The following is a 24,744-nucleotide window of genomic DNA, read 5'->3' on the forward strand; positions in this document are numbered from 1 at the left end:
ATTGCAAATTGGTGCAGATACTATGGAAAATGCTTTGGAGTTTCCTCAAAAAATTAAAAATAAAACTACATTATGACCCAGCAATTTCACTTCTGGGTATTTATCTAAAGAAATCCAAAATACTAATTTGAAAAGATATATGTATTTACAATAGCCAAGACATGGAATCAACCCAAGTGCCCATCAATAGATGATTAGATAAAGAAGTGGTACATATATGCAATGGAATATTATTTGGTCATTAAAAAGAATAAAATCTTACCATTTGCAACACCATCAATGGATCTAGAAGGCATTATGCTAAGTGAAATAAGTCAGATTGAGAAAGACAAATGCCATATGATCTCACTTATATATGAAATCTAAAGAACAGAATAAACAAGCAAAACAGAAACAGACTCATAGATAGAGAGAACAAACTGAAGGTTGCCAGAGGAGAGGGCAGTTGTGCGTGGGGGTGGGCTGGGTGAATAAGGTGAACAGATTAAGAAATACAAATTGGTAGTTGCAAAATAGTCACAGTGGTGTAAAATACAGCATAGAAAATATAGTCTACAATGTTGCAAGAACTATGTATGGTGCCTGATGGGTACTAGGACTAATCAGGGGGATCACAGCATAAATTATATAAATTTCCAACAACTATGCTGTACACCTGAACTAATATAAATTAATATTGAATGTCAAATGTAATTGAAAAAAATATCCATATATTTTTTTTTTAAGTCATTTTATTTATTGATGACTCAGAGAAGTTGTCATTCAGAAAGCTTTCCTTTAAGGAGGGTAATTTCTGCACTGCTTTTTAAAATTTGTAATTCTCTTCTTGATCCCATGTAACTTTACTTGATTATAGGTTTGGTTAGAAGTTTGTAAAATTTAGATACTTACTAAAAAAAACTTTTCAATTATTAACAGCATGTGATGAGTGTAGAAAACACAGACACAGGTGGAAAAAAAGTTAAAATCTCCTATCTAGCGTGTAACACTCATTTGGAGTATAACACTCTGGCACATACAGAAGTGAAAAAGTTGAATAATGTCATCTGTGGCTCTGTATCCCAATTTACCATTACAGTAGCTTATATAGACAGTTTCCATGACATTGAAATTCGTTTATAATATTTACCATACGGAATTGCCCTAATATAACTCAAGCCTTTCTTTGTATACTACATTTATTGCCCACTTTTTACTATTATAAATATGGTGAACAAGTCAAACATAGATCTCTTGTCGTTTTTTAGTTAAGAAAAAAATTTTGTTAACAATCTATTTTTAGAATACAAAAGGAATCCAGAGATTAATGTAAATTCATCATTTGGGCCTTTCCTCTGAACTTGTTTTTTTTTTCTTTTTTTTAAATCATCAGGTCTCCAGTGTTTTCAAGTAGAGCATTAGCGAATTATTAACCAAAATTCAGTCTGAAACTTGTAATTTTTAATCACAGCTTTTTTAAAAATAAAACCAGTTTACACTTCCAAATTGCAACACAGAAAAGAAGCTTGTTTATCAGTAACTGAAAACTATTTGCTGATCATATCTCTTTTGTTTTGTGCGGAGTATGGAAGTAGGACCCAAAGGAAAACCAGCAATTACCATGTCTTTAATTAGGAAGTGCTAAGTAATCTGTTCTCCTTTGTCATCTGAAATATCATAATATCATACATGGCCTAGTTTTAGGTCACCATTTCAGGATTGACTTGACATTTCTGGACTTTGTAGTGTAGGATGTCATCACCCCTTGAATTTTGAGTGAGTGAATTATATACAGGTGTGAGAGAGAGAATTTACTTTCTTTTTTAGTCTGGATATTTGCGCTCTTTACAACTATCTTGGAAAGTAATCTTCAAAATTCTTAAATACTTTTAAAGCCTATTTTGTCATACTTTGCCAAAAAGTATAAAATAAGTCATACTCCACACCAAACTCTATATATCTGGTGAATGTGCTCCAATGTGGAAAATTTATAGTGCCTCAGTTTAAGTAGTTTACTTTGGAAGCAGCCATAAGGAAAAAGCTGTATATGGAATCATGGTAGAAAACTCATTTTTATGCTTTAGAACATCGGGGGTTTATTAAAATTTTAAATTGAGCTAAATTAAAGTTAATCACCACAAATGCCAGTTTTAAGCTAAGAAAGTTATTCATTCCCTGAAGCTTTCTCAAAATGCCCAACCAAAACCAAAATATTGGATGCAGGCTAATTGTATGGGAGTAGTAAATAAGTTCATTGCAGCCAAGCATTACTTAGAAACTTCATTCTATTTCTTATGTTGAAAATTTTGGGGGGGAAATTTCTCTGATCCTCAGATTCCCTATTTGTAAACTGGGGTTAATAATGCTCATCTAATAATGCAGAATTTTATAAAGATATGAGATACCACGTGAAGAGTAGATAGCATAGAAACTGGAATAGGCATTAAACAAAGAATGGTGGGGCCGGCCCGGTGGCTCAGGCAGTTAGAGCTCTATGCTCCTAACTCCGAAGGTTGCTGGTTCAATTCCCACATGGGCCAGTGGGCTCTCAACCACAAGGTTGCTGGTTCGACTCCCACAAGGGATGGTGGGCTGCGCCCCCTGCAACTAGCAACGGCAACTGGACCTGGAGCTGAGCTGCACCCTCCACAACTAAGACTGAAAGGACAACAACTTTTGACTTGGAAAAAAAAAGGTCTTGGAAGTACACACTGTTCCCCAATAAAGTACTGTTCCCCTACCCTAATAAAAAAAATCTTTAAAAAGAAAAACAAAAAACAAAGAATGGCTATTTGAGTGTATTAAATGCTGCTTAAAAGAGCAAGTCCATTTCACATTAGTTTTGAAGTTCAGTGCTACCTCTTGAAAATGTGGGTTATAAATGTACTTTTGTTGATAATATTTACCTAGAATTTATTTATACCTCTTTACCATATTTATGAAGAGAAATATTTCTTTGTTCAGGGTATTTTGCAATAAAAAAAGGAAGAATTGAAATTCTTTTAAAATTTTAAAATTACATTTATTAGAGTAACATTGGTTAATAACATTATATAAATTTCAAGTATAAAACTTTATAATACTCTACCAGAAGTCTAGTCTTTTTTGGTCACCGTATATTTGACCCTCCTTCCCTTCTGGCACTGTTCTCCGAATCTGTGAGTTGTTGTTTTTGTTTGTCTGTTTGTATATTTGTGCATTTGTTGTATTTTGTTTTGTATCCCACATATGTGTGAAATCATATGGTTATTGTCCTCTTCTGTCTGATGTATTTCACTTCACGTAATACCATCTAGGTCCACTCATGTTGTTGCAAATGACAATATTTCATCATTTGTGTGGCTGAGTAGTAGTCCATTGAATACATGTACTGCTTCTTCTTTATCTAATCATCCATCAAAGGACACTTTGGGTTGTTCTCATGTTTTGGCAATTGTGAATAATGCTGCAATGAACATAGGGGTTATGAATTAGTATTTTCAAATTTCTCAGGAAGATACCCAGAAGAAGGATTACTGAGTCATATGATAGATCGATTCTTTTTTTTTTTTTGAGGAAGCTCCATACTGTTTCCTATAGTGGCTGCATCAATTTACATTCCCACGAGCAATGTGGGAGGATTCCCTTTTCTCCCCATCCTCTCCAAAATTTCTTTCTTTCCTTATTGATAATACCCATTCTAACAGTTGTGAGGTAGTATCTCATTGTGGTTTTGATTTGCATTTCCATTATAACTAATGATATTGAGCATCTTTTCATATATCTGTTGGCCATCTGTATGTCTTCTTGGGAGAAAGTGTCTGTTAAGGATCTCTGCCCCCCTCCTTTTTTTTTTGGATTGTTTGATTTTTTTTGTTGGTGAGTTGTATGAGTTCTTTACATATTTTGGATACTTTTTGTCAGAAGTATCATTTGCAAATATCTTCTTGCTTTCAGTTGGTTGCATTTTTGTTTTGTTGATAGTTTCTTTGGTATACAGTAGCTTTTTAGCTTGATGTATTTCAAATACATCATTCATTTATGTTTTTCTTTTACTTCTTTGTCTTTGGAGCCAAGTTCATAACAATACCTCTGAGACCAAGGCCCATAGATTTAGAGCTTATATTTTCTTCTATGTATTTTATTATTTTAGGGCTTATGTTCAAATCTTTAATTCACTTTGAGTTAATTTTTGTGCATGGTGTCAGACAGCAGTCTAAATTCAGTCTTTTGCATTTGGCTTTCAAGTTTTCCCAACACTATCTATTAGAGAATTTCATTTCTCCGTTATGTTTTTGGCTACTTTGTCAAAAATAAGTAGCCTATATCTGTGTGGGTTTATTTCTGGACTCTCCATTCTGTTGTATTGTTCTCTGTGTCTGTTTTTCTTCTAATACCATATTGTTTTGATTATTGTAACTTTGTACTATAGTTTGAAGTTAAAAAATGTGATGCCTTTGGTTTTGTTATTTTTTTCTCAGGAATGCTTGGGCTATTTAGAGTTTTTTGTGGTTCCATACAAATTTGAGGTTTTCATATTCTATGTTTGTGAAAAATGCCATTCGGATTTTGATGGCAATTGCATTAAACATGTGTATTGCTTTAGGTATTTTGGCCATTTTAACAATGTTAATTCTTCCAATCCATGAACATGAAATATCTTTCCATTTCTTTGTGCCTTGTTCAATTTCTTTCAACAATATCTTGTAGTTTTCAGTATAAAGATCCTTCACTTCCTTTTTGTTAACTTTATCCCTATGTATTTTATTTTTTCGTTGCAATTGTAAATATGATTGTTTTCTTCAATTCTCTTTCTGGCATTTTATTGTTAGTATATAGGAACTCCACTTTTTTTGTATATTGATTTTGTATACTGTAACTTTACTGTATTTGTTTATTGCTTCTAACAGGCTTTTGGTGGAGTCTTTAGAGTTTTCTATGTAGAGAATCATGTCATCTGCAAATAGTGACCGTTTTACCTCTTCATTCCCAATTTGAATTCCTTTTATTTCTTTTTCTTGTCTGATTGCTCTGGCTAAGAATTTTAGTACTATATTGAATAACAGTGGCAAGAGTGGGTATCCTTGTCTTGTTCCTGATCTTAGAAGAAAAGCTTTCAATTTTTCACCATTGAGTATATTAGCTGAGGTTTGTCATATATGGCCTTTATTATGTTTAAGTACTTTCCTTCTAGATCCATTTTATGAAGTATTTTAATCATAAATGGATGTTCTATCTTGTCAAATGCTTTTTCCACTTCTATTAATATGATCATATGATTTTTTTATCTTTTATTTTGTTAATGTGGTGTATCACATTGATTTATTTACATATGTTGAACCATCCTTGCATCTCTGGAATGAACCCTACTTGATTGTGATATATTATCATTTTAATATATTGTTTTATTTTATTTGATGTTATTTGTTTAGGATTTTTGGCCCCACGTTCATCAGTGATATTGGCCGGCAATTTTCTTTTTTTGTGTTGTCACTAGGTTTTGGTATCAGGATAATGTTGGCCTCATAAAATGAGTTAGGGAGTATTCCCTTCTCTTCAGTTTTTTGGAAGAATTTGAGAAGTATGGGTATTAAATTTTCTTTGAATGTTTGGTAGAATTCATCAACTAAGCCACCTGGTCTTGGACTTTAGTTTTTTGTGAGGTTTTTGATGACTGTTTCAATTTCTTACGAATGATCAGTCTATTTAGTTTTTCCAGTTCCTCATCATTCAGTCTAGTAAGGTTATGTATTTCTAAAACTCTGTCCATTTTTTCTAGGTTATCACATTTGGTGGCATATAGCCTTTCATAGTATTCTTGTATAATCCTCTGTGTTTCTGTGGTGTCCACTGTAACTTCCCCTCTTTCACTTCTGATTTTTTTTTATTTTTTATTTTTGGAGTCTTTTTTGTTCTTTAGTGAGTCTAGCCAGAGGTTTCTCAATATTATTTATTTTTTCAGAGAACCAGATCTTTGTTTCATTAATTTCTTTCTGTTGTGTTTTGTTCTCTATTTCATTTATTTCTACTCTAATTTTTATTATTTCCTTCCTTTCTAATGACTTTGACCTTCATTTGATTATCTTTTTCTAGTACTTTAAGGTATAATGTTAGATTATTTATTTGAGGTTTTTCTTGTTTCTTGAGGTAGGCATGTAATGCCATAATCTTCCCTCTTAGTAACACAGTGGCTATATCTCACAAATTTTGATATGTCATATTTTCATTGTCATTTGTCTCTATATATCTTTTGACCTCTTCATTCATTTCTTCCATGACCCAAGGAAGTATGTAGCATGTTGATTTATCTCCACATATTCATGGTTTTTCCAGCTTTCTTCTTGTAGGTAATTTCCAGTTTCATACCATTGTGAATGGAAAACATGCTTGGTATGATTTCAATCTTTTTAACTTGTTAAGACTAGTTTTGTGCCACAGCATATAGTCTATCCTGAAGAGTGTTCTCCGTGTGCACTTGAGAAGAATGTATATTTTGTCATTACGGGATGGAAATTTCTATGAATATTGATTATGTCCATTTAGTCCAATGTCATTTAAGGCTATTTCCTTATTGACTTCCTGTATGGATGATCTATTCATTGCTGCCAATGGGGTATTTTGGTCCCCTACTATAATTGTATTTTTGTCAGTTTCTCCCTTTAGGTCTGTTAGAATAATAATTGCTTTATACACTGGGGGTGCCAACAAAATGTACACACATGTCTTATACTCATCTTTTGTTATTGGTCTCATATATTGAGTAATACAATTTTTTTTTTATTACTAAATTTGTTGGGGTGACAATTGTTAGTGAAATTACATAGATTTCAGGTGTACAATTCTGTATTACATCATCTATAAATCCCACTGTGTGTTCACCACCCAGAGTCAGTTCTCCTTCCATCACCATATATTTGATCCCCCTTACCCTCATCTCCCACCCCCCAACCCCCTTACCCTCTGGTAACCACTAAACTATTGTCTGTGTCTGTGAGTTTTGTTTCTCATTTGTTTGTCTTGTTCTTTTGTTGTTTTTCGTTTATATACCACATATCAGTGAAATCATATGGTTCTCTGCTTTTTCTGTCTGACTTATTTCGCTTAGCATTATTATATTCTCAAGATCCATCCATGGTGTCACAAATGTTCCTATATCATCTTTTCTTACCACCGAAGAGTATTCCATTGTGTATATACCACAACTTCTTTATCCATTCATCTATTGAAGGACATTTTGGTTGTTTCCATGTCTTGGCCACCATAAACAAAGCTGTAATGAACATTGGAGCACACATGTCTTTATGTATAAATGTTTTCAGATTTTTGGGGTAGATACCCAGGAGAGGGATTGCTGGGTCATATAGTAATTCTATTCGTAATTTTTTGAGGAACCTCCACACTGCCTTCCATACCTGCTGCACCAGTCTGCATTCCCACCAACAGTGTATAAGGGTTCCTTTTTCTCCACAACCTCTCCAACACTTGTTACTATTTGTCTTGTTGATGATAGCCATTCTGACTGGGGTGAGGTGATATCTCATTGTGGTTTTGATTTGCATTTCTCTGATGATTAGTGATATTGAGCATTTTTTCATATGTCTATTTGCCATTTGTATGTCCTCTTTGGAGAAATGTCTCTTCAGGTCCTCTGCCCATTTTTCAATGGGGTTGTTTTTTGTTGTTGTTGTTGAGTTGCATGAGTTCCTTGTATATTTTGGATATTAGCCCCTTATTGGAGGAACTATTTGCAAAAATCTTCTCCCATTCAGTTGGTGGCCTCTTTATTTTGTCGATGGTTTCTTTTGCTGTGCAGAAGCTTTTAAGTTTCATATAGTCCCATTCGTTTATTTTAGCTTTTACTTCCATTGCCTTTGGAGTCAAATTCATAAAATGCTCCGAGTAATACAATTTTAATACAGTTTTTTTTTTCCTTTCTTAAAATGTGTGTACATTTTTTTGGCACCCTCTGTATTTTGGTGTTGCCAGGTTAGTTGTATATATATTGATATCCATTATGTCTTTGTAATGAATTGTGTCTGTTAGCATTATAAAATGTCCTTCATTGTCTCTTTGTACCTTTTTATCATGAAATATATTTTTCTGATAAAAGTATGGCTATACATTTCTCTGATGTTATGCCATTTGCCCCCTTTACACCTCTTTACTTTAAGCCAATGTTTTCCTTTGTAGCTGAAATGGGTCTCCTAAAGGCAAATGGTTGGGTCTTCTTTTTTATTTTTATTTTTTTGTTTATTTATATTTTTTAGGGTCTTCTTTTTTAATCACCTCACTACTCTGTGTCTTTTGATTGGTGAGTTCAGTCCCTTTACATTTGGAGTGGTTAATGATATATGACGACATATAACAGCCATTTATCTTTTGTTTCCTTGTTGCTCTGTATCTCCATTGTTTCTTTTCTTTATGTTTCTGTCTGCTATTTTAGTTTGGTGGTTTTCTATGATATTACATGTATCAGCTGTAGATTTTTTTCTTGTGGTTACTATTAGGTTTATGTAAAAAAAAAGTTTCATACATACAATAGTCCTTTATCTCTGATTGCATTTTATCTTCATTCACCTGTCCAAATTTAGTCCTTCTACTCCACCACTTTTGTGTTTTTATTGTCACAAATTACCACTTTTCATGATGTGCATTCATTTGCAAATTACAGGATTTATAATCTTTTTAAAATGCTATTCTCCCCTTTTAACTTTCATGTTATAATTAAATGTTAATATTTTAAATATTTCATTCCACACTCTCCTGGCTTGCCAGGTTTCTGTTGAAAAATATGATAATAATCTAATGGAGTTTTCTTTGTAGGTTACACTCTTTTTTTTCCCCTACTTGCCTTGTGGATTCTTTCTTTGTCATTAATTTTTGACAGTTTTAATATGTTGTGTCTTGGAGAAGGTCTTTTTGCATTGAGATAACTAGGCATTCTGTTAGTTTCTTGAATTTGAGAGTCCAGTTCTTTTTATAGGTTTGGGGAGTTCTCATTGATTGATTATTCATTTGAATAGTCCCTCTGTTTCTTTTTCCCTCTGTTCTCCTTCTGTTATACCCATTATTCTTATGTTGCTCTTTCTAATGAAGTCAGGTAGTTCTTGTAGAGTTTTTTCATTTTTTTAATTGTCAGTTCTCTCTCTCTTCTTCCACCTGAGTCATTTCTAGATTTCCAGCTTCGAACTTGCAAATTCTCTCTTCCATCTGGTCTGCTCTGTTTCCAGTGCCTCTAATGTAGTCTTCATCTCATTTATTGAGTTCTCTAGCTCCATAATTTCTGTTTGGGTTTTTTTTATGTTTTAATCTCTTTAATAAAGTACTCCTTTGTTCCTGAGGAGTACTTTATTGATTTTATTCCTGAGCTCATTTAACTACCTTTCTGAATTTTCTTGTTTCTCATTGAGCTTTTTCATAACTGCAATCTTGAATTCTCTCTCATTTAAATCACAGTCTTCCTTGTCTTTGAGTTTGGTTTCCAGAGACTTTTCATTTTATTTCTGAACCACCTTGTCACTTTGATTATTCATGATACTTGATAGACTGTTTCTCTCTGTGCGCACTGGAGGTTGTAAACTCTTTTTTAAGTAATGTTTTGCTTGTAACAATTCAGCAGATTGATAAATAGAGGTCTTTCATTGGTTTTCCAGTAGATGGTGATATAGTGCAAGTTTTTGTTTTCTCTTACTGCACTACTGAATCTCCAGGATCTTGGTGGGGGTGGTTATGCCTTGGTCATGAAAAATGCCCCATATTCCCCAAGGTGGTGAGTGGCCCGTCTATGTCCAGGTCACCTCACCCTCAGGGCACTATCCCCATTATGTAATACGGTGGGCAATGGGGCTCCAGGCCTGTGAGTTTCTGGCACTGACTCTTTGTAACCAGAGGCTGCCAGCTGTGCTGTGTTATCCAAGGCATCTCCACTGCCTCTTCAGGGCTCTGCTTCTACTGGGTTCCACCAAAAGTGGGGGTGATGGGAGGTTAAGTGGAGGCAGATTTGCAAGTCTGTGGCTTTACCTTCTTGCAGGTAATGGCAGCTACTAGTCCACAGCTGCCACACTGTTAATGCCACATCTATGCTCCTGTGACTGGGTTTAGCTTCAGTGGATGCCAGCTACTCGGGCCAGAATGTTGCTTCTACTCCTCCTACTCTCTGGGTTTCTGTGCGAGGGTCGCCACCCGACTCCTCCCTGGCTACTGCATCAACTGGGGCTGCATTGGGTGCTGGACTGTGTTTGTGGCCTTTGTCTCTGTCCTTCCCCCCTTTCCACCTGGTCTAATTCCAATACACCCACCTTCAGATGTCTCTGTGCGTGGATCTCTTAGGCATTTTTGTGTATTAACCAGGGATCCTTTGTTGAATTATAGTTGTCCCACTAGTTGTAACTTTAAGGGAAGAAACACAGGGGTCTTTTCACCCTACCACAATGCTGACATCACCTATTCAGTTTATTAATTTGATTAACATTCATGACATTAGGCCCAATCACTGTCTTAAAAATCACAATATAGCACATCAACCACTCAGTCATGTTTTAAAAACTCACTTATTTTCCATCACTTTGAAGATTGTCACTTTATTGCGTTTTTTTGTGTGTTTTTTTAAATTTATTGGGGTGACAATTGTTAGTAAAATTACATAGATTTCAGGTGTACAATTCTGTATTACATCATCTATAAATCCCATTGTGTGTTCATCACCCAGAGTCAGTTCTCCTTCCATCACCATATATTCGATTGTTGCTTTTTTAACTTAGGTGAAATCAGGGTCTTTTACCTCCATATTGAAAAACAAAAAACAGTATTAAAAGACCATCTGAAATTGATTATATGTCCAATGCTAATAATTTTATTTTAAAATTAGGCCTCAGAAGTTTCTAGAAACAGAGGAGCTTCTTTACTGGCCAGGCCAGGACACAGCCTGGTAGCTGCTATTCGAAACCAGCATCAACATGAGTCATTGCCACTGGGTATGTATTGTGCTTCTTGAACCCCTGGATACTCAATACTTAACTTTGTTTTTCTTATTGTGAGTCCTTTAATATTGAATATTGTGAGTCCAGTGGAGCATACTTAGTTAGGTGATGGATTTTGTTGCTGCTAGATGCAGTTTTTAATTTAGACCTCTTTTCCCTGTGTATATGGGGATAAGTTGACACAATCTTCATTCCTAATCTCAGCTACCTCTTTTCATAACACATACCACTTGTGTCAATAGAAATGAGTCTAAATTGATTTTGTATAGTTTTATTATCACTACTGGGAAATCAACCCATGGCCACAGGTTATAAGTTTCAAGGGCTCAGAAAAGGATTTCTTTGAACTCATAAGTAATATTTTGCTATGATAACTTTTTGCTATGATAACTATGGCAAAATGACCAAGAAAAATTAGAAGGAGAGTAGAACTCCCCTCATGGAAGAACTACTTTATTCTTCATCCTTTCACACAGAAATGAGTTAACACCGAGTTAATATCCTGGCATATTAGAATGATTAACTTAGATCTAGTTCACATTTGGTTTCATCATTTAAAAATAATAATGCTATTATAGCACAGAAAAAAACCCTCAAGAGCTTACATTTTTTGATGAATATCTACCTGCTCTTCAAACTTCTGCATTAGTTCTTGTATCAAGCAGCCATCTTCCAATCATCAGACAAATTTTCTCTGGGATGCAGACTCAACCACAACTCTTCACTTTTGTCTGTTTCAGCATATAATGACAAGATTGTGGCATTTCTTCGCCAGCCAAACATTTTTGAAATGCTGCAAGAGCGTCAGCCAAGCTTGGTGAAAAACCCTGCACTCAGGTAGGGGCTTGTCCCTCACTCCTCTAACCCCAGATCTTCCAGCTATTTTTCCAGGTGGAACAACAACTTTATGGAGAAAGAGAGAGAGAGAGCACACAGAAGCTTATGATGCATTTTATTCATGCGTTTAAATTTGAATTTACATGCTCAAAATGAAGGGGCAGAGGCTTCTAAGGTTCTCAGAAGTGTCACAATCTGAGATACTCATATTGTCAGGCTACATATTATTCATATGATGCTAAAATGATTTCCATTAATTTAGAGGGAAGCACAGAAAGGGAGCAAAATAGTTTTAATTAAAAGTTATTTATGTAAAGATCATACAGAATTGTACACTTGAAACCTATGTAATTTTACTAACCATTGTCACCCCAATAAATCTTTTTAACCTTTTTTTAAATTTATTGGGGTGGCAATTGTTAGTAAAATTACATAGATTTCAGGTGTACAATAAATTTAATTAAAAAGAAAAAAAGAAAAATCAATAAATATGATTGCTAAATGGTAAACCAGATGTTAGATGACCATATTCAAAAATAAACAAACAAGCAAACAAAAAGTGTCACATGTTTGTTTTAACTACTTTAATTTTATTGTCTATTAGGGTCATTTTTGAACAAGTGTCTCTGAAACTCTGAATCACTTCATTTGGAAGGGATAGACATCCAAAATGATAAAAAGAGAAAATATCCTCTGAACTTAAATCCCACTTTCTCACCAAGATAGTCAAACATCTCTCTCCTTTAGTTTACTACCCAGAATTTCAAAAACTTGAGATGCATGATGTTAAGAGTATCCTCTTGGAGTTTGAATTATTGCTCACATAGGGATTAACAATCAAGGCGTGTTATTCAATCCTCTACCCTTAGTTTCCTCATCACTGAAACAGGGTCTCAGTGTGGGAACTTTGGAGGCTCGCTCTTAAATGGGGATGTGTGTAAAGAACCAGGCAGGAATACAGTCAGTGACTGCCCCTAATCCCTCGCCTCCCATTTGGTGGTCTTTTGAATCTGTCTGACAGCTGTAAAACTTTACTTTGTATGACTTCCTCAATAAAACACCAACGTCTGAAAATAGCCTCTTTGCTATTCAAATCCTTATTAATCCTGCCAGGATATGTCAATCACTATTCTTTACCCTCCACAACCCCTCATTAACACCTATTTTCCCTGTGATCTTTACCTGTATAAATTAGAACAATCCTCCAAACTGCTTCTCATCTCCTCTCTCTTTCTTAATCTCCACATGTAAATACTTACTTCCACACTTTCTCTCTTCCAGCCTTTTTATTCTCTTCTTTCAGCCATGGCCAATATTTGGATCTTCATCATTTCTCTCCTGGACTTTTCAGGGGTCTCTTAGAAGAAATCTCTTATCACACTACTATAACCAGAATTATCTTCTTATAGCACAAATCAAATTATGTCACTTTTGCTCCTCAAAAAAGCTTCCATGGCTCTCACTGCAATTGAAATAGAGTTAAAATTTCTAAGCACAATTTCCAAGGGCTCTAAAGTCTAGTCTTAACCTAATTCTCCATATTGTGCTAGTTTTTTTGTTTTTCCTTCTGGTATCTCACCTCCACCAAATAGGTTGTGTCCTCTCCTACTTTTACCTTTCTTGGATTGGCTTCTCTGTTAAGGACATGTCATCCCATTTTAAAGGCTCAAATCAAATGTAAAGATTTGGTGATCCAGGCAAACTTTAGTTTTAATTTTGCTTTACTTTAACCATTTTTTTGTACCTCTAATATATTTTCCCCTTACCTATTATGTTCTATAATGTATTTATGTCTTCCTACAGTACTATAACCTCTTTAAAGCAGGACCTATGTATTCCTTGTCTTTGTACCCACTCTGCCCCCTCAGAACTTGGTCCTTTAATTTGAAGATAGAAAACACTAACTACTTGTAAAGTGAATAAAAGTTATTTAGCATGAACTGTTGAGATTTAGCATGAGTAATTGTCACTTCCACTTATGTTCAACCCTGCCCAAGTTTCATTAGTGTGCCACAAGAGGCAGTGCCATATTAGGTCATATGGGTCATTTATTCATGAGGTGCTCTTCTTCTCACAGTATCTTAGTATCTTAAGGGATTTTCCAATGGATTTTCAGAGGAGTTGTGTTACCTGAAAAGTTTGTAACACACGTCTGCTCTTGAACATTTTTTATGTTACTGGTTCTACCACGAAGTAACGTGTTCACTGCTTACTTTTTGGAGGAATTTGAACTCACCAAAGGCACTAGATTCTCATTTAAATAATTTGAAAAGTAAAAAAAAAAAAAGGTTTCTGGGGGTAAAAGAGTATAATATATTTCCAAAGAGCAGTAAACTTTTCAGCCTTATTGTGTAATATTGCATTATAACAAAATCCAAAAAACTTTAAAGGCTTTGTTGCAATGTGGATTTGTACAATCACGATTTTCCAGATATGGGGAGACAGAATCAGGGCATGTTGGAATTGGAAAAACCATGGAAGTTATCTAGTATAGAAACTAATAACTTTTTTAAAGTTATGGACTGCTTCAATGATCTGATGAAAACTATTTTATACTCTTTCCCCACATATAAACATAAACCTTTGCATATAATTTCAAATAGTTGATGCACCCTAAAAGACCTGTGGATCCCAGGTTGAAAACCCAAATATTTCATTAAAAACAATTGGCCCACAATGATATCAGATAGTAAGAAGCCATGGAATGCAAAAGGCAGAGTGACAAGAGCAAGAACTTGCTCTTTAGTTATCAGGTAGCTGGTCAAGATGGCACAGGAGGTAAACACTGTGCTTACCTTCTCTTATGACCACATCAAAATTACAACTAAACTACAAAACAACCATCATTTAGAATCACCTGAAATCTTGCTGAATTGAAACGCTACAACTAAGGACATGCAGGAAAAGAAAAGCAATTCCAGTAGGAGGGGCAGAGATGCAGAATGGGTTGGTCCCACACCTGCATATGACCATCAAGATCAGGAGGAATATCTCAGCTGCGATTCTCCCACCCCAAGGAGCAAGGGGTCCCACTCCCTCCCCAGCCCAGGATTCCAGTGCCACAGAGAGACATCCCCATAATTTCTGGTTGTGAAAACTAGTGAAGACTGTGGCTGAGTGAGACAGAGGACAGCTGGAATTCCAGGCACTCCTCTTAAAGGGACCTCACCAGAGATACTCACCAATGGGATCACTGGCTCTGAGCTTCAGCACTGGAGCAGCAGCTCAAAAGGTGACAGGGACATATGGAGAGGAACTGACTTGTCTAGCTTCAAGGTGAGGGCTGGAGGGGCAGCTTTCTCCAGGATGGAGGAGCTGATGGAAGCCATTGTTTCTTTGTTGAGCTCTCCCCCTCCCTGTGTGCAGGTACAGACAGGCCCCATATTTGAGTTTGTTTACCACACCATGGTGATTCTGAGAACCCATCCTGCCCAACTTTTGGGCACACCCAAGCTGCTGCAAGTACTTTTTCATACAAACTGCCTGTCTTGGTTCATGCTGAAGACTTTCCTGGGGTCTCTCAAGGATTCACAGAAACCAGACAAGCAGTTTCTGGCTTGAACATGTCCTGTACCTCTGGCTGAGCAGCCCTAAGCCCAGCACTAGTGGTAGTTGGCCTTAGTTTGTGGTTTTGCCTCTTGAGGAACTTCCAAACACAGTATAGGTGGTGGCCATCTGCATATTGCTATGTGGCTCCTGCCTGGTGGCCCTGGATAGGGCACAGGCTGTGGCTGAAGTTGACCTGCAGCAGGCCCCTCCCAGATGGCCCTGAGGCTGGCACACCCAGTGACCAGCTTTCAAACTAGCTGGAGCATCACTCAGCCAGCACTGAGGACAACATACCCAGGGGTGGATTGGGCAGGCACCAGAGCCTTGCTGAGGCAGATCTTGCTCTCTAGGGTCATTCCTTGCAGTACAACTCCTCCACTCCAGTCACAACCAGTCCTCACAACTACTGAGCCCTAGGGTTCATCCCACCCACTGACGTGCACCTAGCAATCAAGGCTCAACTACACGAGGAGGGCACACGGAACACACACAAGGGACATACATGGAGTGCGCAGCTCAAGTGACCAGAAAGACTGTGCCATTAAGCCCCACAGCACACCTACTATGTAAGGCCTCTCTACTAAGACCAAGAGACATAGCAGCCCTACCTAATACATAGAAGCAAACACAGGGAGGCAGCCAAAATGGGAATATGAAGGAACATGTCCCAAATAAAAGAACAGAACAAAGCTCCAGAAAAAGAACTAAACAAAATGGAGACAAGTAATCTGTGAAACACAGTTCCAAACACTGGTTATAAAGATTCTCAGTGATCTCTGGGAGAACTTCAACAAAGAAATAGGAAACATTAAAATGGGAAACATAAAAAAGAACCAGTGAGAAATAAAGAGTACAATAATGGAAATGAAGAATACTTTGAGGGAATCAACAGTAGACTAGATAAAGAAGAGGATTGAATCAGCGATTTAGAAGATAAGGTAATAGGAAACAATCAGAAAGACAAAGAGAAAAAAGAATCAAAAAAAATGAGGAGAGTTTAAGGGGCCTCTGGGACAATATCATGCATACCAACATTCACCTCATAGGGGTACCAGAAGGAGAAGAGAGAGAGCAAGGAATTGAAAACCTATTGGAAGAAACAATAACAGAAAACTTCCCTAACCTTAACCTGGTGAAGAACATAGATATAGAAGCCCAGGAAGTGCATAGAGTCCCAAACTAGATAAACCCAAATAGGCCCACACCAAGATACATCATAATTAAAATGGCAAAGGGTAAAGACAAAGAGAGAATTCTAAAAGCAGAAAGAGAAAGGCAACTAGTAACTTATAAGGGAGCTCCCATAAGATTATCAGCTGATTTCTCAACAGAAACTTTGCAGGGTAGAAGGGATTGGCAGGAAATATTCAAAGTGATGAAAACCAAGGACCTACAACCAAAATTACTCCACCTAGCAAAACTACCATTTAGAATCAAAGGACAGATAAAGAGCTTCCCACACAAGAAAAAGCTAAAGGAGTTTCTTACCATCAAACCAGTAGTACAAGGATTGTTAGAGGGATATCTTTAAGACAAACAAACAAACAAACAAACAAATAAATAAATAAATAAATAGAAAGTATGAATAATAAAATGTCAATAACCACAAGCCTATAACAATTACTTTCAATGTAAGTAGATTAAATGCTCCAATCAAAAGATAGGGGAGCTGAATGGAAACAAAAACAAGACTCTTACACATGCTGCCTGCAAGAGACTCACTTCCATTCAAAAGAGACACATAGACTGAAAGTAAAGAGATAATAAAACATATTTCATAACAATGGAAAAAAACAAACAAAAGTGGGCATAGAATACCTTGTACTTATACCAGACAAAATAGATTTTAAAACAAAGATTATAACAAGAGACAAAGAAGGACCTAGTAATCCTACTTCTGGGTACTTATCCAAAGAAACCGGAAACACTACTTTGAGGGGACATGCTCATTTATATGTTCATTGCAGCATTATTTACAATAGGCAAAATATGAAGGTAACCTGTGTTTCTCTGAATGGATGAATGGATAAAGAAGAGGTGGTGCATATATACAATAGAATATTACTCAGCCATTCGGAAGAATGAAATCATGCCATCTGCACCAACATGGATGGACTTAGAGGGTACTGTGCTGAGTATAGTAAATCAGACAGCAAAAGATAGATGCCATGTGATCTCACTTATAAGTGAAATCTAAAGAACAATTTAAATAAACAAACAAAAAAAGAAACAAACTCATAGATACAGAGAACGTTTTGATTGTTGCCAGATCGGAGGGCAGTTGGGGGTGGGTGAAAAATGGGAAGGGATAAAGAAGTACAAATTGGTTGTTACACAGTAGTTACAAGGATGTAAGGTATAGCATAACCAATAGAGTGAATAATATTGTAATAACTATGTATGGTGTCAGTGGGTACTAGATTTGTTAGGTGGGAAATGGGAGGGGGTTGGGCACAGGGTGAAAAAAGTGAAGGGATTAAGAAATACAAATTGGTAGTTACAAAATAGTCATGGGGATGTAAAGCTAAGTATAGAGAATATAATCAATAATATGGTAATAACTGTGTATAGTGTGAAGTGGGTTCTAGTCAGGGGGATCATTTTGTAAATTATATTAATGTCTAACCACTATGCTGTACACCTGATACTAATATAAAATAATATTGAATGTCAACTCTAATTGAAAAATTAAAAAGGGAGAAAAAAGATAAGGAAGAATAAGAGGTCCAAATTTCCAAGTATAAAACAAGTCTTGGGGCTGTAACATACAGCATGGGGAATATAGTCAATAATATTGTGATAGCATGGTATGGTGTCAGATAGCTGCTGGACTTATCATGGTGATCACTTCTTTAGCATAGGGAATATAAGAATAATCAATAATATGGTAATAACTATATATAGTGCCAGGTGGGAACTGTTGAATAATGATGATGTGCACCTGAAACTAATATAATATTGTATGTTAGCTATTAGGTTGGTGCAAAAGTAACTGAGGTTTTGCAATTATTTTTCACCTTTTAAGCCACAATAACTTTTGTACCAACCTAATATAGTTTAATAAAAATCTTTAAAAAGTAAAATAAATTCAAAAGTTTGAAAAAAAAAAAAACAACTTGCTATTCAAGGGGTCAGGCTTTAAAGAATGAGGAGATGAACACTGCTCCATATGACTTGGCCTTTGTCTGCTCCTGTGTGTGATGTGAGTGTGAGTCAGCTCCATTTTAAAGGTCCAAGAGTTGAAAAGAAAAGCACCTCTTCCCATGACCCTGTCAAGAGAAAGAACTTACTGCTTCCGCTGGTCCCCAAGTAGGGAGAGTGACCACCATTCAGCCATTGCTATTCTCAGGGAACTATGGATCCACTGTTTGGGTCCACGAAGCTAGTTGCTAGATTAGAGGCTGGAGGATGAGTTCTCAGAAAACTGTTTTCAGCAGACCACAGCAAATTATGTAGAGGGGGAAGATGGAGACAGAAAACCCAGAGATTAATTACATCTATCAACTTTAAGGGTCATTGTGGCAGTCATTATTCATTAATTCTTTCCTTCAACTAGTACTTTTATTGTGCAACTATTCTGAATCAGGATTGTGCTAGGACTATGTATGCTGTAGCAAGCAAAACAAGCACATGTCTTACTCTCAAGGCACTTATAATCTATTAAGAGAGACAGATGACGGACAAGTTTCATTTGTTTTTGTTTTTTAAGCAAAATATGTAGCTACAGAAATTGTTAAGGGCCATGAAAGACATGATCAGAACTCGGTGATAGTCGATAATGTTTTGGTGCAGGGGAAGAGAACTTACCTTCTAGACAGAATACAGGGAATGCTTTTCCAGGTAGGTGGCACCAGGTGGCACCATGCTGAAACCTGAACCATCCCTGAGATGCAAGGTGGGGATCAGGGGAAAAGTGTACAAGGGCCCCAAGTCAGAAAAGGCTTGACGTAGGTGAAGAGTGAAAGAGGCCAGTATGGCTTAGGGGTAAATCAGGAATGTGTGAAAGTTGGGTGGGGGCCTTGTCAGCAATGGAAAGGAGTTGGGATTTTATTTGAAGTGAAATTTATTTGAAAAGTTATTAAAGAGTTTTCAGCAGGAAAGAAATGTGGGTGCATTTGTGTTTTTAATGACCACTTGGGCTGCTCTGTGGAGAATGGCTAGACTGGAGGTGGGGCATGAGATAGAGCAGGGAGGCTATGTAGGAGACTATGATATTAATCTATTTGAGAGATGATGGTCATATGGATAATAGTAGAGCATGGATGGAGGGGAGGGTGCAGCTTGTGGTGATATTGTGAATGCAGAAACAGCTTGAACAAGAGGGTCAGGAGCTGAGGAATGAAGCCGTGTGTGGGGCTTCTGCAGATCAGTGGCTGACGGTGCCTGTCTCAGTTTATGTAGAGTAAGCACGTCTTAGCTGCTGTAACAAAACCCCACAGAATGGATGGCTTAGAAACAGGAAAAGTTTATTGCTCACAGTCTGGAGACTGGAAGTCCAAGATTCAGGGTGCCACAATAGTCAGAGTGAGGGCACTCTTTCAGGTTACAGACTTCTCTTATCCTCACATGGCAGAAGCAACTATGGAGCTCTCTGGAATGTCTTTTTTTTTATTTATTAAATTTATTGGGGTGACAATTGTTAGTAAAATTACATAGATTTCAGGTGTACAATTCTGTATTACATCATCTATAAATCCCATTGTGTGTTCATCACCCAGAGTCAGTTCTCCTTCCATCACCATATATTCGATCCCCCTGGAATGTCTTTTATACGGGAACTAATCTCATTCATGAGGGCTTTGCCCTCATGATCTAATCACATTCTAAAGGTCCCACCTCCTAACACCATCACATTGAGTGTTAGGATTTCAACATGCAAAAAAAGAAAAAAGTTGAATATTTAAAAAAAACACAATCACTAAGTGTTCCCAGTTTTTGAGGCATTGCTTCAAAGAAGGGGGGTGGGTGGGTGAAACATCTTTGAAGCATGCGTACAATCGAATGATTTTTGGCTGTGGTGTTCGTAATATTCAAATATTTGAATGTCAGAGAAGCCAATTACAAAGTTCATTTAATCAAAATAAACGCTATTTATTCATATACTCATTGGAATACTTTGCCAGATTGGAGTTGGAAGTTGTGAAAAAGGATCAGAATGCATGAACTGTAATCAAACAGAGAGAAACTGATGCCTGTGCTCAGAACGACCTGGGAGACTCTCATGTGTTCTGGAGGCCAGACTCTCTTTGTGCCCAGCATGGCCTCATACATTTTTCATCAGGCATAAGGTTTCTTAAGAGACATCCCCTCACTCTTTCTTTCCATGGTTTCCAAGATGTCACGAGCCCACAACAGCTCTCCAGCAGCTCTCCTTACCTAGCCTCACTGCTGATTGTCATAGCTATTCGCGGACCTACCTTTGCTGTGGTCCTTAGCTTCTGTCTCAGTGTGAGTATAAGGAGAGGCAATTCCTTGTAGAGCATCACAGGAACCTGCAATAAAAACTTAAAATGCCATGAAATACACTGGACACTAATTAGAACATCACTCTTCAACCACATTGGAGAGAAAAAAAGGATCAGAAAAGAATTCATTTCTTAGCTTATGTGTTGGAGTGTAACTCTTATTTTCTTTCCCACGTTATCCTAGGGAGAAAATCCATTACATCCGGACTGAGGGTAGTCATGGGCTTGAAAAGTTGTCCTGTGATGCAGATCTAGTTATTTTGCTGAGGTAAGGGGCTAAGCCTGAAGCAACTCTGGAAAAGCTACCCTGGGCTGTTCACCTCCACTACAGCCCAGACTGAAACACTCACCATTTGGTCTTGAGGTTTCTAGTAGCTGTAACTGAAGTAGAGCCCCATCCTTGTACCTGCTATCCATTGCCTTCTTTGTATTTATAACTCAGGTAACAAGAGCTATATATAGTACTTGATGGAAACTTTGTTGTAGGATTAATTAGGGTTTACACCGAGCATTTGCATGCTTAATATGCCTATCTTTTTAATACTGCATCTGAATCTAAATGCTTTTATTGTTTTGTGAAAAGTGTAACTGCTATTACCCAAATTCATAAACACTCTCTCATGGACAGAGAACTAATTTTTTTTTATTTTTTTTTTACTTTGCAGTCTCTTTGAAGAAGAGATTATGTCCTACATCCCGCTGCAGGCTGCCTTCCACCCTGGGTACAGCTTCTCTCCCCGCTGTTCTCCTTGTTCCTCACCTCAGAACTCCCCAGGTAACTTGAGTGTCTGGCAGTGTATCTCCTGTAAATGGCCATCTGTGTTTCTACCAGAAGAAGGTGGAAGAAGGGTAAATGTATGTTTTTCCTCTCTCTCTGCCCCCTCTCAATTTTCTGATCAAGTGCACACTGCCTAAATTGGGTGTTGACAAATTACCACCTATTTTTGTAATGCCCCAAGGCTAGAATGCATTTTACATTTTTAAATGGTTTGAAATTTTTTACAAAACCAATATTTCATGACATGTGTAAATTATATGAAATTCAAATTTCTGTGTCTATAAATAAAATGTTATTGGAACCCAGACACACCTGTTTATTTAGATATTTCCTATGGCAAATTTCATACTACAACAGCAGAGTTAAGTAATAGTAACAGAGACCATATGGCCCAAAAAGCCTAAAATATTTATTATCTGTCCCTTTACAAAAAAAGTCTGCCAGACCCTGCTCTAAATTGCTATTACATTCCAAATGTATTTCACAACCATTTAAAAGGGAAGAGCACTTTCTGAAACATTTGTCCTTATGACTCAGAATGCTATTAGATACCAATGCTGGCAACTTTTCTTTAGTTGTAAGGGAGTTACTAGATTATATTGTTACTAGGGACCACCATTATGTCCTTAGGAAGATACTAAAGCGCGCCCCCTGAACTTTTCTTTATGTATTGAATACCTTTACTCATGATACAAAAATTTTTTGTAGGTATTTCCCATTCCAAATGAGGAAATATATATAGAAGTGTTTAATGAAAAAGGAAGCTACTGTTTCCTAGATACATCAAAATAAGTAACTTAAGTCAGATTCATACCTCCAAACAGGATCTAGATATCAGAGACTTTTCCCCCATTTGTTCGGTTTGCATTATCACATTGTTGTGGATCCCTGTGGTAACCCCATTTTTAAAATAACTTTAAAAGTAAAGGAAGTTAGTTTGAAAAATCTAGTAACTTATTATCTTACAACCTCAAGAGTCAGACTCCAACATTGGCTTCTGAAGCTAATGGGGAATTCAGAAGAGAAACAGAATTTAGCAATATTCTCTGCTCTCAGAAGGGATGTCTTAGTGTCACTCAATACTGCTATAGGTCTCTAAAACCAGAATATCCTTTAGTTTGGCTCTTCCAAGTATTGGACATTCAGAACTGTCTCTTAGAGGTAATTTTGTTAATTGTCAAACTGTTATTAAGTCAGTATCAGCCTCTCTTTAAAGATTTTTATTAAAATATAGCTAACATACAATATTATATTAGTTTCAAGTACACACCATAGTTATTCAACTTTTGTATACCTAAAGAAGTGATCACCAGTATAAGTCTAGCAACCATTTGACATTGTACCATGCTATCACAATATTATTGACTATATTCCCTGTGCTGTACATTATATCCCCATGACTTAACTTGTTTTATACCTGGAGATTTGAGTCTCTTATTCCCCTTCACCCTCTCCCCACCTTTTTAAAATTTTTCAATTATGGTTGACATTCAGCATTATTTTATATTAATTTTAGGTGTATAGCATAGTGGTCAGTTAGACGTTTATATAATTTAAGCAGTTATCCCCCTGATTAGTCTAGTACCCACCTGGCACTATACATAGTTATTATCATATTATTGACTTTTTCCCCTATGCTATACTTTACATTTCCATGACTATTTTGTAACTATCAATTTGTATTTCTTAAGTATTTCCCCTTTTTCATCCTCTCCCAACCCCCTCCCATCCGGCAACCATCAAAATGTTCTCTGTATCTATGAGTTTGTTTCTGTTTTACGTGTTTGTTTGTTTGTTTTGTTCTTTAGATTCCACATATAAGGGAAATCACATTGCATCTGTCTTTCTCTGTCTGACATAGTCCACTCAGCTGCAGATGGCAAGAATCCATTCCCTTCCATGGCCAAGCAACATTCCATTGCTTATATGTAACACTTCCTCTTTATCCATTCAGCCATCGACAGATACCCCGGCTTCTTCCACATCTTGGCCATTTTAAACGATGCTGCAATGAACATATGGATGGAAATGTCTCATCAAAGTAGTGGTTGGGTTTCTTCAGATAAATACCCAGAAGTGGGATTACTGGGTCCTTATTTGTCTCTTGTTATGGCCTTTGTTTTAAAATCTATTTTGTCTAGTATAAGTATTGCTACTTCACCTTTTTTTCTGTTTCCATTTTCATGAAATACCTTTTTCCATCCATTTACTTTCAGTCTTTGTGTGTCTTTCAATCTGAAATGAGTCTCTTGTAGGCAGCATGTGTAAGGGTCTTGTTTTCTTATCCATTCACCCACCCTATTTTTTCATTGGAGTATTTAATCAATTTACATTTAATGTAATTGTTCATAGATATGTAGCTATTGCCATTTTATTATTCATATTTTGATCTTGTTTGTTTTTGTTTTTCATCCTAAAGAATTCCCTTTAAGATTCCTTGTAATCCTTGTTTGGTGGTGATGAACTCCTTTAGCTTTTTCTTGTCTGGTATGCTCTTTATCTGTCGTTCACTTCTAAATGACAGCTTTGCTGGTTAGAGTAATTTGGGTTGTAGGTCCTAGCTTTTCATAACTTTGAATATTTCCTGCCAATCCCTTCTGGCCTGCAAAATTTCTGTTGAGAAATCAGCTGATAGTCTTATGGGAACTTCCTTGTAGGTAATTAACTGCTTTTTTCTTGCTGCTTTTAAGATTCTCTCTTTGTCTTTAACCTTTGGCATTTTAATTATGTGTCTTGGTGTGGGCCTCTTCGGGTTCATCTTGTTTGGAACTCCCTATGCTTCCTGGACTTGTATGTCTATTTCCTTCACCAGGTTAGGGAAGTTTTCTGTCATTATTTCTTCAAATAGGTTTTCAAGTCCTTGTTCTCTCTCTCTTCTCTTTCTGAAACCCCTATAATGTGAATGTTGGTATGCCTAAGTTATCCCAGAGGTCACTTGAACTCTCCACATTTTTTTATTTTATTCTTTCTTCGCTTTGCTTTTCTCATTGCATGTTTTCTGCTACCATATCTTCTATTAGGTTGGTGCAAAAGTAATTGCAGTTTAAAAGGTTAAAAATAATTGCAGAAACTGCAATTACTTTTGCACCAACCTAACAAATCATTGATTTGATCCTCTTCTTCACCTAATCTACTGTTGATTCCCTGTAATGTATTCTTCATTTCCATTATTGTATTA

The 24,744-nt window shown here is 36.5% G+C and overlaps 1 protein-coding gene across 8 annotated transcripts in view; it reads left to right on the forward strand.

The window, feature by feature from the left end:
* HECW1 (HECT, C2 and WW domain containing E3 ubiquitin protein ligase 1) overlaps positions 1-24,744 on the forward strand; it is a 527,464-nt gene that overhangs the window by 437,875 nt on the left and 64,845 nt on the right. For all 8 annotated transcript variants that reach the window (XM_088797859.1, XM_088797857.1, XM_088797858.1 and 5 more), the window contains 4 exons: positions 10,826-10,931; positions 11,678-11,774; positions 20,973-21,056; positions 21,454-21,563. In XM_088797859.1, the coding sequence (XP_088653985.1) occupies positions 10,826-10,931; positions 11,678-11,774; positions 20,973-21,056; positions 21,454-21,563 (397 nt within the window). The remainder of the gene's footprint in view (positions 1-10,825; positions 10,932-11,677; positions 11,775-20,972; positions 21,057-21,453; positions 21,564-24,744) is intronic.

This window comes from Rhinolophus sinicus, chromosome 4 (assembly GCF_057876585.1).
Source record: "Rhinolophus sinicus isolate RSI-liver-muscle chromosome 4, RSI-T2T, whole genome shotgun sequence".
Lineage (NCBI taxonomy): Eukaryota > Metazoa > Chordata > Mammalia > Chiroptera > Rhinolophidae > Rhinolophus > Rhinolophus sinicus.